Source organism: Puntigrus tetrazona, chromosome 5, assembly GCF_018831695.1.
Source record: "Puntigrus tetrazona isolate hp1 chromosome 5, ASM1883169v1, whole genome shotgun sequence".
NCBI classification, from domain to species: domain Eukaryota; kingdom Metazoa; phylum Chordata; class Actinopteri; order Cypriniformes; family Cyprinidae; genus Puntigrus; species Puntigrus tetrazona.
Window position 1 is genome coordinate 16,022,509 of NC_056703.1, and position 13,871 is coordinate 16,036,379.

A 13,871-nucleotide genomic window follows, 5' to 3' on the forward strand; every position below is an offset into this window, starting at 1 on the left:
GTAACACTTTTTAGAAGTAATTAATACTTTTATTAAACAAGGACAAATTATATTTTTCAAAAAGTGGCATTGATGATAATACGAAACATTGTTTGTGCACCAAATAACATATCAGAATGATCTCTGAAGGACACTGAAAACCGGAGTAATGGCTCCTGAAAATGCAGCTTTGCCCTTAAAGAAATAAATTAAATTAAAAAATATATCAAAATAAGTGATTTTAAATTGCAACATAATTTCACAATATTGGTTTTTACTGCATATATTATATTTTGATCCAATAAATGCAGTCCTGGCACGGATAAGAGACTTTCAAAGACATTTAAAAACAAATCTTGTCGACCTGAAACTTTCAGACACTTACGGTACAGAGGGCACAGGCAGCAGGATTGTCGCTCCTCCTCCATTGCTAGTGGGGCTGCAGGCCCCGGGCTCCAAGGCCGCCCTCATTTTCTTTCCTGCTGACCTTCCCAGAGATGAGCTCAGCTTGCTGGCCAGCTTCCGCGGTGTGCTGCCTGCTGAGTAGTCCTCCTCTGAACAACAGCTATACAGCTCCAGCCGCAGCTCGAACCCTGGACCGGCCTCATTACTGCACACAGGAAACAGCATGAATCAGGCACTTTGTATTAGTACACACATTTAATAGCAATATATTACTAAAATACAGCTGTAGCCGTTTAGGAAGTCACACCAAAATGAATCACTATATTTGAATAGAATACATTCAGAAACAGTTCAACTTACAAGACAATTGTGTTGTCAAAGCAGATGTCTGTCAGCGTCCTGTCCACCATCACCATGTCCGTGTCAAAGATCTCTCCACCCAGCTGAAGCAGACAGAACACAGCGCACCGATGCAGCTCTGAAGAATAAAGAAAGACATTTACATGATTTCTACTCAGAAGTCACACCTGCTGTAATGTCTTCACCGGTGTAGCTGCATATTTGGCCCAGTGCCTATAAAATCCCCCAGAGCGGCTCAGTTCGTTCAGGAAACATTTACTCCTGCACCTGTGTGTGTGCTGTCCTGCTTTTTCCTGCTCAGGGCAACATTCATATCAGTGTATTTTTTTCCTTGTACAAATTGTAGAACATGAATAACTGTGACAAAACCGGTCTTAAACGCCTTTGCCCTAATAATTTCGGTGGCTATTAAAATATATGTGGCCATTAACAGGATAAAGCACACATAAAAGCTCTCCCATGAGAGAATAACACATGCATGTGGGTTCCTGTGTAACATTCATCAGCATAATGTCATCTCTATCAGCTGTTCTAAGCACCTTAGGCGAAACTGCATTAGTCACTGTTGTCTGGGAAAAGGTTTCCAGCGCCAGTAATAATATTCTGTTTACCCAAAGGGCTTTGCTGGGCCTAAATGCTTCATAAATAAATGTTTTTTTTGTTATTGCGGTAATGCACATACTGAATGCGCAGTGTGTCTGAGCAGAATTTTACGAGCGCATGCTGTACAAAGGGTTCTTAGGATCAAATATATTCTAAACGGCCTGCACTGTTATTTAACCTGCGTATCAGAATGAAGAGGAAAAACATTACCTCCTTTATTCTTAAAATACTCCGTGTCTTTCCACATTAGAGGTATCCGTAGATCTGCAAAACAGAGGAATTGGAGGTCAGAGTGAAACAAAAGGTTATAACGCGCACACACGCTCAGCGTCACGCACAGCTGCAAGCAACCAACGCCGACTGCCACTCTGTGTCAATCAAAAGAAAAATACGTTCACAACACTCATCTGGTATTTTACGCCATGCTACCAGCCAATATAAATCATTACCATACTGGCCCGCCCACCCACTACATCGAGACCGCATTCATCACTTCAGCCCACCTGGATGAGCTCCTCTGTCAAGGTCTGTCTAACAAGTCTTGTTGATAACGACAGAACGTCATTAAATAACAGGCAGAGGTTCTTAAGGAACAGTTAATATGGTACTGATTGCAACTGATGGACAGCAAAAAAAACAGGGGCTGCATGTGGGAACATTAGATTGTATGTGCGTGGGATGAACTATATGATAAACAGTCTTCATGCATTTAAGTGGAATGATGGTGCACGAGCAGGAATCCCTCACAGAATCAGAAGCTGAAGAAAGCACGGAATATTTCTGCAGAACAGGAACGCTGGTCATTGATAAAATTCTGTGAATGCACCACCATATGTTTCTTGGTTTAATAAACACTTCATTTAATTTGATCACCGGATAGAATTATCCAGAGAATTGTGTTGATTCCATCTGTGCGGATGTATATGAGTGTGGTTTACATTAGTGTTCATGTGATGTTGAAGCAGGTCTATAAGGTCTGCTTTTAAACTCTTCATAATGACGTCATAATTACAGCATTTACTGAGTATCAGCCCTCTAGGCCTCTCACTACGGCTCCCAAACACAGATTGCCATGGGTGCAGTCAAGGAGTTTGCACCGGGAGTTAATAGCACTAGGTGTTTAGAGGAGAGCTGGCCCCTCTAAAAGATCCAGACAGTGAGGAGGGGAGGACGACTCGTAAAAGAAGCCCCAAGCAGACTGGGACACAGGCGCTGATATATAAAACAGCAGGGGTGTGATTTAGTGTTCAGACACCCATATAAACAGACTGGTTTGCATGATTTACGCACAATATACAGACTCAAAACCAGAGAATAAGATATATAACATTCTCTGTTTTTGTATACCATTCAAATGTTTGGGGTCAGCAATATTTTTAATAATTTTTGAAGGATGTCTCATGCTTACCAAAGCTGTAATTATTTGATCAAAAATATAGTAAAACAGCAATATTGTGAAATATTATTACTATTCTGTTTTCTGTTTTAACATGGTTTTAAAATGAAATTTACTTCTGTGATGGCAAAGATGAATATTCCAGTCTCCTGTCACATGATCCTTCGGAAATCATTCTAATATGAGGATCTGGTGCTCATGAAACATTTCTTCTTATTATCAATGTTTAGAAAAATGTTGTGCAGCTTAATCATTTTGCAACTGTAAAACATTTTTATCATGATTCTTTGATAAACAAAAGCTCAGATATATATATATGTTCTTTTTCTGTAAACATACCTGAAATGGCTACTTTGCCTTTACATGGGGAACGGTCATCCATCGGACCTGCATCAGAAGACCTGAAAAAAGGATACAAAAATAGGATACAAACCACAATGCATAAAATTATTCAGTCCTAATTAACAATGGCGTTTCCTGAGCATTCACCTCATCTGCCAATGGTCAGACAAATACACAGTCCTATTCTAAATGTATAATACTGAGCCAATGTTGCTGCTCAAAAAAATAAAACAAATATACTGTCATTAGGTTCAAAATGACAGTACAATTGTCTTTACAACATAGTAAACTGGAAGACAAAAAAATATATATTTTTAATTTATTTGTGGTCCAAATATGATTATTAATGACAGAATTTTCATTCTCGGGCTAATTATTCTGAATATATATTAAGTAAATTTGTATTGTGTCACATGTCAATGTGACAAAAAGGACAACCTTGTTGTATTCCCCTTAAATTAACATGTAACATTGACATTAGCTTTAGTGTGATACAGCGTTTGAGATTAGCACTCAACATGTTCAACTCTTTCTGACCTTAACACTATTTTCTGCTGTCGTGTGCTCTGTAGCTGCTCAATTTGCTTTACTTTAACCAATACATTTTGCTATTTTTAGTAAGAGAGCATTTAAGTGTTGAATACTGTCTGTGCCGAAGTACAGATGGTCAAACTCTGCTTAGCCAAATAGTTGAAATTTATATTTGCTACCTGTGCTAACAGTATAAAAGATATGCCTGACCCTAAGAATCTGGCCTATTATCAAATTTACCTTTTATAAAACATCAGAAACACCCCAAAATCTAATTTTGTCTCACCAAACTTTGTTAAGTTGACACAAACTGAACGAAATAAATCAAATGTGAGCGCTGACCTGCGTGCGACCCGTTGCATGACTTGCGCCTCCTTCATGCGCTGCAACTCTGACATGTAGGCCATGATGCGGGCGTTGCAGGTGAGGAGACTCTTGGAGGCCTCCAGCGCTTGGTCCCTCTGAGAACATGCGGCCAGCAGCTTACATGCGCCCTCACGCATCCGGATCTCATAGTCGATCTTCTTCTGGATGTCACTGTCCTGAAAAGACAAAACAAAACAGAGGCTAAACTCTAGCTTGTTCCTAGGATTAAACGTTGTACTCAGCTAGACATAAAGGATTGATTCAGCTCGGTGTTTGTCTCAATGCAGTGGTATATGAAATTGAACATGAGGCTTAACAAGCTGGAAGAGATGCTCTGACCTCTTGACTTCAGTTTACTCCCAAACAACTACAGAGCAGGACACCGAATCATTTACACATGGACAGAGAAGGGCAAACTTTCAGGATGTGACAATATATTTAGCATTTAAGGGGAGGCAGAGAATCTTTTAAACTCCCAGTTTCTCAGACTGAGGCTGGATTATGAAGCGCAGGCAGAAGATAAGAATAAGGATAAAGAAGGAAACAAAAGGAGAAGCTTGGGGAGAAAAGAAGAAAGATAGAGGTAGGTGTGACTGAGGATTTCCAATGGGCGAATAAAGTACTGTTACTTAAATTGACTCTGGAATGGGATTTAGCTTTAAGTCTACATGAAAATGAATGAGGAAGAGAAAGGGCTGAAAAGAGCCAGTCAGCATTAAATAGAGAAACAGAAGTCAGTTTAAGCCATGGGCCTTGTTAAGATGACGTTAAATTTGAAGAGAAAAACAAAGCTGTGAGAGACAGATGCATTTTCAATGTTTGAAAATATTTTACATGTGTTGTTCTTCCATCCATCAAGGTTTATTTTGTTTCTTAAATTAGAGATATTTTTTAATCTGACTAAATGAGGCAATAACCTTGAGCCACTGAACTACAGGTCACTTTTTCTTAAGTGACATAACTCGGACCCTCATATTCTTAGCCCTTCTGACATCCACTGGGGCTCCTATTGCCATGGCAACATCCCAAAAACCCTCTTTTGTGTGCAAATTTCAGAAGCTCATTATAACCAGGCATCAATTAAGATCACCCATTCAAAGGAAAATGAGGTTTGCTGTACAGCTCACTGCAACAGACTGTATACTGTAAAAGATGGACTAGATGAGCTTTAAAAGCAAAACCTCCTGTGGAAGGCTGAGCACAACAAACCAGACGTGACCATTTAAGATTCCTAACAGACTCAGAGCTCAGGGAATTACTGCCACTAAAATCCTGCTTGTACACAGACAACACAGACGCTGTCAGAGCAGAGCTGGAGAAAACAGTGTGTTTGAGAAAGAGACAGACAATCTGTAATTGATATGATGATACTGATATCGATCAATTTAAAACCTGCAAGCAAAAGATTCAATTCAGTTAATTACTTTCACATTTAGCATGGAAATTGCTGGTTATCAGTTAGTTAGGACCCTTTGTTAAATTGTGTAAACAAGATCCAATATTAGTTTCTTAAGGTTTTATAGTACTAGCAGTAGTAGCAAAAACTTAATCAAGCCAAACACAGTCAGTACAGCAAGCAGTGACACACTGCATGGAGTGGCTCTCTGTATTCGATTTCTTAAAAATGTAATTGCTCTTTGCTTGCAAATAACACTTCACAAAAGTCCATTCAGGCTTGTTTAACAAAACTGAAAAAAAATAAAAAAAAACAGTGGCTATGTAGATTTTAAACTGATTTATGAATCAGACCAGGAAATTACTTCTCCACTTACTTCTGTCAAATGAAATTCCAGCTTGTGCCACAATATGATTTATTGGCGTATACATGACATGTTGTTTTTTTATTGACATTTCAATTGATGTTTAAAAAAGGTTTAAAAAGTGCTGTTTGTTTGCATTTTTGTCAGTCATTACTGAAAACATATATATGGCTTGTGTTAAGGCATGGGACTACATTTATGATTTTAATGATTAATTATTTTTTGTTTTACAGCAGAAATAGGATGCTTACAAAGGGTACATGTAACACTGATGACTAAAGTAATGGCTGCTGAAAATTCAGCTTTGCTATTTCAGGAATAAATTACAATTTTATATATATATCTGCTAGTTTAAATTATGATAATAACATTTAAAAATATTTTAATATTAGTATTTATATTTGTATTAACATACAGTATTTTTGATCAAATAAAGGTCTTGGCGAGACTAATACAACTATCTCTCAAAAAAAATTGTAGCCTAGTGCTATTAAACAGTATAAGGCATTCTAAACAGTAGTGAAAATAAACACTTAAGTTAGCGCTGCAGGAATTAGCATGTAGTAAATACACTACCACATGACACAAAGACTCTTCAAACACAATTGCAGCATTGCCAAGCGCCACCCTCCCTTGTGACAGGTGCCAGGGCAGAGCAGCACGCCAGCCGGTGTGTGTGTGTGTGTGTGTGTGTGTGTAAGTGTGAGCAAGGGTGGCGGGCTGGCAGCGGAGGGTGTGAAAGAGCAAGGGAGCGAGGGAGGAGCGATGAGAGGAGGAGGGAGGAGAGTACAGCCAGCGCTCTGTTCCCTGTTAATGAAGCGTGAGTGTTGAAAATGAACCCAGATGGGAATAATTGAGAGAGATGGAATCTTCCCCAAGTCGTCAGAAAGATAGAGGACGCAAGAAAGAGTATGAAAAAAATAATGAGTCTGTAATTACAGTGACAAATGCCTCGCATGTTAATTTCCGCCACACTTCAGAGACCCCCAAAACCCTACAGCTACAGGACCACCAGGAAAATGACTGGTTTATTGCTGTGAGACAAGCTAACTACTTGGACTTTAATTACTAATAATTACACAATGATGTTGGTCTTGTTCTCAAAGCACTCAAAACCTCCAGAGGATGCGAGACATGTAAAACGTGGCGATACAACTGAAGGAGGAATATCGGAAGCACATTTTTCCAGTGTCAGGGGACATAAGTCATGGGAAATGACTATACGGTCTTTAGAGAATAGGTTAAAACTTTGAAGCCCTTCCCCTTGAAAACACCTTAAATAATGAATGCGCACTAACAACTTTGTAATGTCAAATGAAAGAATGTAAACATAAAAACCAGCCACATGGAGCCAGATAATGAGTTGCTGATTCGATCTAAATCACATTAATATGTTTGGAACTTGAGTCGTTTCAGCCCAAATATTTACAAAGACCTTTCACACTTGAAATTGTTTCTACTTATTTAAAAGCCCCGTGTTAGCATCATGCTAGATCATTTGATTCATGTTAGTGTATAAAAGTTTTTAATCAACTGCCATATTTAAAGTTCATATAAGCAGAATTTGTAGAATCTGAAATCAAATTGGATTCATTCTGACAGTTAGTCTATGTGAACATATCTAGCTTTCGAGAAACTCTCCCTATTAGCTTAGCAGTGATTTATACCCTATGGTTAAAAACAGCGCTAGCTCTCTTTCTACATTACGTGGAAGTGTGAAATGTTGCTTTAATCCAAGTTAAAAGTGGCCATAATCCACTTGTGTAGTGTGAAAAGCCTATTACTGTTATGAAAAGCTGGCACATATGACAGTGACCAAATTGCCACTTTTAAAAGCAGTTTTGCTAACATTTTGTCATTAGCCGTTGTGAGCTAATCCAGCCTAAATAACAATGTGAAGTTAATATGCCATCTAAGGGTTTCACAGCATCAAGCGATGTCCTGCAGGACATTTCTCTCTGGTTATCCACTTGTTTGTTTTGCCTGTTCTGTTTCTCACGCTGAAGCTAAGTCTTAAACTTTGACCTATCTCCCATTTCATACACAACGACATCAGTAAACAGGGTATCAATTTTCAGACAATCAGAGCTTATACCATTTCATCACGATAGAGAATCCACCGTGTTGACAAATTGAGCAACAGCAGCACTGATGTTTCATTGGTCATTAGGAACTTATTTTGCCTTTAAACGTCTCAGATGAGTCCAAATTTACTCAGAAAATCTTTTGCTCTTCCCAGAGGACTCAGATGGTCTGAGGTCATTTCCTGTCAAGAAAAATGTGGCTGCAGCGGATCTGTGTGAAGCTCTCCTGATTGACAGCAGCAGCTGTGACTCCTGAACTGCAATGTTAAAGAGACAGGAGAATGAAATCTTCTGGGCTACGCTAACCAGTTTAAAACATAACATGACCTGGATTGCTATTGCTCACAGCTGGTTAAATGGGTGCGTCGGTGCGAACCTAAGAAGCTTTGGAAAATGGCCCATTAACGCCTGAAAAAACACAGGAAATTATCATCACCTTTAACACTAAGGGAGATTACTAAATAAGCGAAAGAGGTCGTATTATATTCTTCAGCTACTTTACCAAATTTGCTTTTGACTGAAGTTCACACATACTCTTCTTCTGTATTACTGAACTTTGACTTTCTCTCACAGTAAAAAGAAAATATGGTGACACCCAAAGGCAAAACACCAATTGAAAAAGCCAAATCACTGACCACACCCACAGACGCACAGGATTTCACTGACCAAGGCCTGTCAGCCTCCAATTAGTCAACCACAAATATGCACCCGCCTTCCCCGTCTGTTCCACCCAATCCCAGCTCTCCTTTTTTTGCTCTTGTGGTGCAAGCCGGCACTGAGGACAGTATTGGACTTTCCCATTGATACGGTTGTAAATGTAGAGAAACAAGCTTGGGAATTAGCCACATGGGGGTGGAAAGGGCAAAAAAGACATCAATGACTGAGTAAAGGTTTGATGATTCAGTTTTCTGCAGGGCAAAAGCCAGTTCCTTCTGCGTAATCTAGGATATCCAGTTACATAAAACACAAGTCATAATAACAAGTCACTTTTACAAGAACGGATGACATACTGTCTAGCTTACACTCCAGGTCCAGGGGCCAGTTGTATAAACTGCTTAATCTAGTCTTAAAAGTTAGTCATTTCATATTTTTCATTACTTTTTAAATGTCAGATATAATATTCTATAGTATTGCTGTTTTTACTGTATTATTGATCAAAAATGCATAAATCAAAATGGCTAGGGATGCACCAAAATGTCAGCTGAAATGGCATATTTCGTTTTTGGCCATAAGAGAAAAACAACCGAAAATACAAGCTGAAAATAGGCTATATAATATGAAACAATATATGGTGCGCCCCGTCCTCGTTTTGGCGCTTTACTCAGTATTCCACTCAATGAATGTGCTTCTAGTAGACTACCACTCATTCTTAAAGTCCGCTCAAATAACAAAGCTCATAAAGAAGAGTTCGTTCAAATAACGCTCTGACAGGAAATTTATATGTAGTATACTAACATGAACGAACAATGTACAATACATTACAGTATTTAATGTTAATGATAATGCAGTTGTTCATTGTTAGTTCATGTTCATTCAGAGTGCATTCACTCCTAACATTAAGTGTTACCATTATTAATATAAATTCTGTCCAGTTCTGTTGCTTTCAGTAAATATGTGGATATTTTATAGGCTTGTGTTTTTGTTTAATTCAGTATCATTAAAACGGTGTTAGATTAAAAAATCGTACAAAATGATTTAATAAAATAATAAACAACCATTACAAAGCATCTTTGGTTTCGGTTTTTGGCCAATTACATCCTGAATTTACGGTTTCGGTCCAGAAAAAACTAAAATAATATGCAACAGTATATTCCTACAAAACAACTCTCATATGCTCATATCACAACAGAAAAAAAAACGTCAAAAAATGTTAGATAAACACCTAGTGACTACAGACTCAGATAATCCACTCTAGAGGCTGAAGAGCTAAATTTCTATGACAACCAGGAAAGGTAGTAGCATTGTTTGAGAGGAAACACTACAGGTCTTTTGGCAGCCAAGCTGCTGTGGGGAAAGATCAGTTGACCTGCGTTAACCCTGCCATAGCATTTAAAACTCTACCAAAATACTGAAGAAAAACTGCCAGTGGAAGCTGCCTCGTGTGCAACGATTCTATGGAAAATAACGGCCTCAACAGGCAAGCCATACTCCAGACACACAGATTTCACCCTGTTAGTACTGCGTGGGACAAAATGGAATCCTATTTAAGCTGCACAGCAATACACAAGTCTCATTATTAGCGCACAATGGGCCATTTGAGATGTTGCTGTGTATGTGTGAGAGGCCAGGCTAAACTGCACAGTGCGTGACTATGGCTCTCCAGCCAGCTGTTCCCACACAAAGGCGAGAAGCTTTCCAGCACAGCTGGTTTTGGACAACTAAAAAGGGTGTGTGCAAATTTACGTTTGGAGAAAAAGAGGCGTCTGTGTGAGAGTTGCGCAGGTTGAGACAGAAAAAAGAAGGGGTGTGTGCGTACATGTGCATTTTTGAGCGGTGAACTTTGACTATACACAGCCCACATCTGTGATGAAAAATATATTTTTGATATTGTGTAGGTGTTTGTGTGCGATCTGGGAATCGGTGCAAGCAATGATGTCGGTGCGTGTTTGAGCTGCTGCCATATCTCCCTCCACGAGGAGAATAAAAGCTTTTGAAATCCAAATTTGTGGATTTAACACTTCTGCAAATGGTTAAAAATGTAATATAGACGGCTACAATTACTAGATCTATACATTACCCTTTAAATTGCACACATTGCATCCATTGTCGAGTTACATAACATTAATGCTATACATACAATTTTATTGTGACAAAGACTTAAGTGAAACTTTGAAATCAGCTATAAATAATGTAAAGGGCCCTAAACCATCTACTTGGCCTACAGTTTCTTCAGTGGTTTGAGATGACCTCACTTAACCTGCTTTTGCAATGTCTGCAGAATTAAGAATCACCACTTGATTTAATAGATCTTGTCTGGACAAGACTGTTTTACAAATATTCTAGTAAGTAAAAGTCTGTCTGTGATTGCACAAATGAAAATAACTGCTTTATGTAATAATGTAATCACTAACATTTGTTTGGTTCATTTGAGAATTAAAGGACTATGATGCAATTAAAAACAGACTGATAATTAATTAATAAGATTTATTTATTTTATTAGGGTTCATTCATATTTCTGAACAATAAATTTATGACTTTTCCCCATCACCTTTTCAATTATGTGTGGTAACTGGAAAGAAATATTTAAAAATCTATTTGTTTCTAACTGTATGTTAATTATTGCAAACCGTAATGCATACAACTCTCAATAAGGAATTAAAACTATTAGCCACAGGACCATAAGATCTGAATTAACCTCTGACATAAATCAAATGTTTTTATTAGAAACCATCCCAGCATATTGAACAGAAACAGGCAAGCGCAGGCGAAATCCACAGGCGAACACACGAATGGTGAACCATCTACACACGCACGCTCCAGGCTTCAGAGTAGCACTGATCCTCTCTTCATACCCAAACACAGCATGTTTACCTCAGGACTGATACTCGATGACCTTTTTCAGCCAGGTAATGCCCCAGCTCTGGAGATCCCTGCTAAACCCTTTACAGGCTCAGTTTCTGGGCCAGTGGAGGTAAGAGGGGTGCGGGGGTCCCTTGACACACTCTGGGCTCAGTTTCTCAGACTTTGATGCTGTCGGAGGCAGTGGACTGGTAATCAGAGGGGCTAATTGTGGTCGGTGCACACTCTGGCAGCTCTAAGTATAGAGCTGTGATGAACTGTTAAAGTGGAAGCAGTGACCTTGGATGAAGAACCAGTGCACCCTCAGGTTTACACCAGTTTAGATCAGACTAAGATACAGACAAACAGTGTGGGACTGGTCATCTACAATCAGCTCATATAAACTACTCTGGTGGTTAAGCACCTCTGGCAGCTCTAAGTATAGAGCTGTGATGAAAAGTGGAAGCAGTGACTTTGAAGAACCAGTGCACCCTCAGGTTTACACCAGTTTAGATCAACTAAGATACAGACAAACACAATGTGTTACAACATGTACAATCTTATTTGATCTACTCTGCTGAATATGTGTACTGGAAATATTATTTATATTTCTAATATTGTCCATAATAATGGTTTGATTTATTTCACATTAAATCCAAATTGAAATTAGTGCATTATATTACTAGATATACACTTTTTAAATATTATACAGCAGAACAGCAGTGGTATCTCTTATTCTCACCTCTCAAGTTTTTCAAGGAATAAAATATGTTTTTACAGCTTATTAAAACAAAAAGTATTATTTTTAAATTGCAATAATATTTCACATGAATAAGTCCCAATGAGCATGAGAAACATTTTTAAAAATATTAAACATTTAACTGACCATTCAGCTTTTGAAAAGTAGTGTATATTAAAATTTTATAACGTAATCATCATTTTGTTTGACACTCTGACCCTTTAAATTAAAGTGTCTCTTTTGGCTACTGTACCTTTAAGACTTCTCCATGCAAATCACCTCTGTTACAGCTGAATACTAAATAGGTGCAAATATGAGAGGTTCTATACCAAACGTGCTTATGATTATGAAATAAATCCCATGAGGATTTCTTAACTATACATTTTCCATAACCGTGGACACAGTGGACTAAAAAGAGCTCTTTGTATCGTGAACAACTGAGTCAACATGCATTGCACTTTTACTTTAAAAAAGCAAGGAAAATCTCGTCTCACATGACATGTCCTTTTGAAATGTCATCTCACTCTGTGAATGGACTGCATTAAAAAGCAACAGAGCTCAGCTTTATTTCTCTTTCACACTGGTTTGACTTTGATGAACGCCTGAGATGCATGATTACAGATGTATGATTGTGTATGACCTGGGCTCACTTTGTTACATTAACTATGCACATAGTGGCTTATGGTAGATAAAGGTGTGTATGCAGCTATGAGATCATATGTTACATCATGGAGGTAGAACGCAACTGACAAACAGATTAACAAGAGTCGGTGCACTAAGATGATCCAATTTACTGACCCTGCCAAGAGGTCATATTTTGGCTGTTTAAGCATGACCCTGTTCACCCTTGCTGGAAGACTAAAGACTTTGGATATTTTTCTCCACGTACACCTCAGATTTAAAAACATTCAGTGCCGACTGAATGAAATGAATACATTTCTTCAGAAAATTATAGATCTTCTCGAAATGACCAATAAACTTAGTTACGTCGTCACAAATCAGAAGCGTCAGCAGAGTAGGTTTATTACTGCAATCATAGTAAACATCCCTCTATCTCTGCTCGCTGTTTTGATGAACGCTCCCTCAGACTGTGCGTAACCGAGCTGTTGTGCCTCATTAAGATCAAGACCGAGAGAGTGAGCGCATAGAGCTTAAACAGCAGAAAGACCCCCTGTAGAATCGACATCAGCCTGCTTTGTACTCTCACAGTTGCCGCCTACTATGACTAAAATGAGAAGTTCAAGCTTCCAGACATTCACTGGGATCATTACAGTAACAAGGAAACCGGGCTTTGTGATTTGCAACTTTGCGTTTGACGGCAAATGCAAGTTTTATAACAAGTCAGCGAGCCCCTTTGTTATGGTTTTCCCGATACACCACTGACTCCTTAATTAATGCACAAACGCAGCTGTGTGACTGGTGTACTTGTGCTGGGACATCTTCATTAGCATGTCTATTAAAGTGCAGGTCTGCAGGCCGGATTAACTGCCCTGCTGAGCACACAAACTCAGCTGCCATGAGCTCACCTGACTGGAGAAAAAGACTTTCTAAGAGGTGGACACCGGTTACAATATTTACTTGACACACACACACCCCAGTTTCTGAAAAAAGTATTTTGGCCATTTAGTGAATTGGGTAAAAATAGTAAAACGGTGGACTGTTACAATGTATAGTACATTACCGCTATAATTTACATATATTACTATTTTAATATATTTTCAAATTTAATTTATTCCTGGGATGGCAAAGCTGGATTTTCCAGTATTCAGTGTCATGTGATCCTACAAAAATCATTTTAATATGGTGAT

General features: G+C 38.5%; 1 protein-coding gene across 4 annotated transcripts in view; it reads right to left on the reverse strand.

The window, feature by feature from the left end:
* Positions 1-13,871, reverse strand: part of rtkna (rhotekin a) — a 52,076-nt gene that overhangs the window by 7,723 nt on the left and 30,482 nt on the right. For all 4 annotated transcript variants that reach the window (XM_043238846.1, XM_043238847.1, XM_043238848.1 and 1 more), the window contains exons 2-6: positions 3,959-4,158; positions 3,083-3,144; positions 1,558-1,611; positions 745-862; positions 365-589 (exon numbers count right to left, since the gene is read on the reverse strand). In XM_043238846.1, the coding sequence (XP_043094781.1) occupies positions 365-589; positions 745-862; positions 1,558-1,611; positions 3,083-3,144; positions 3,959-4,158 (659 nt within the window). The remainder of the gene's footprint in view (positions 1-364; positions 590-744; positions 863-1,557; positions 1,612-3,082; positions 3,145-3,958; positions 4,159-13,871) is intronic.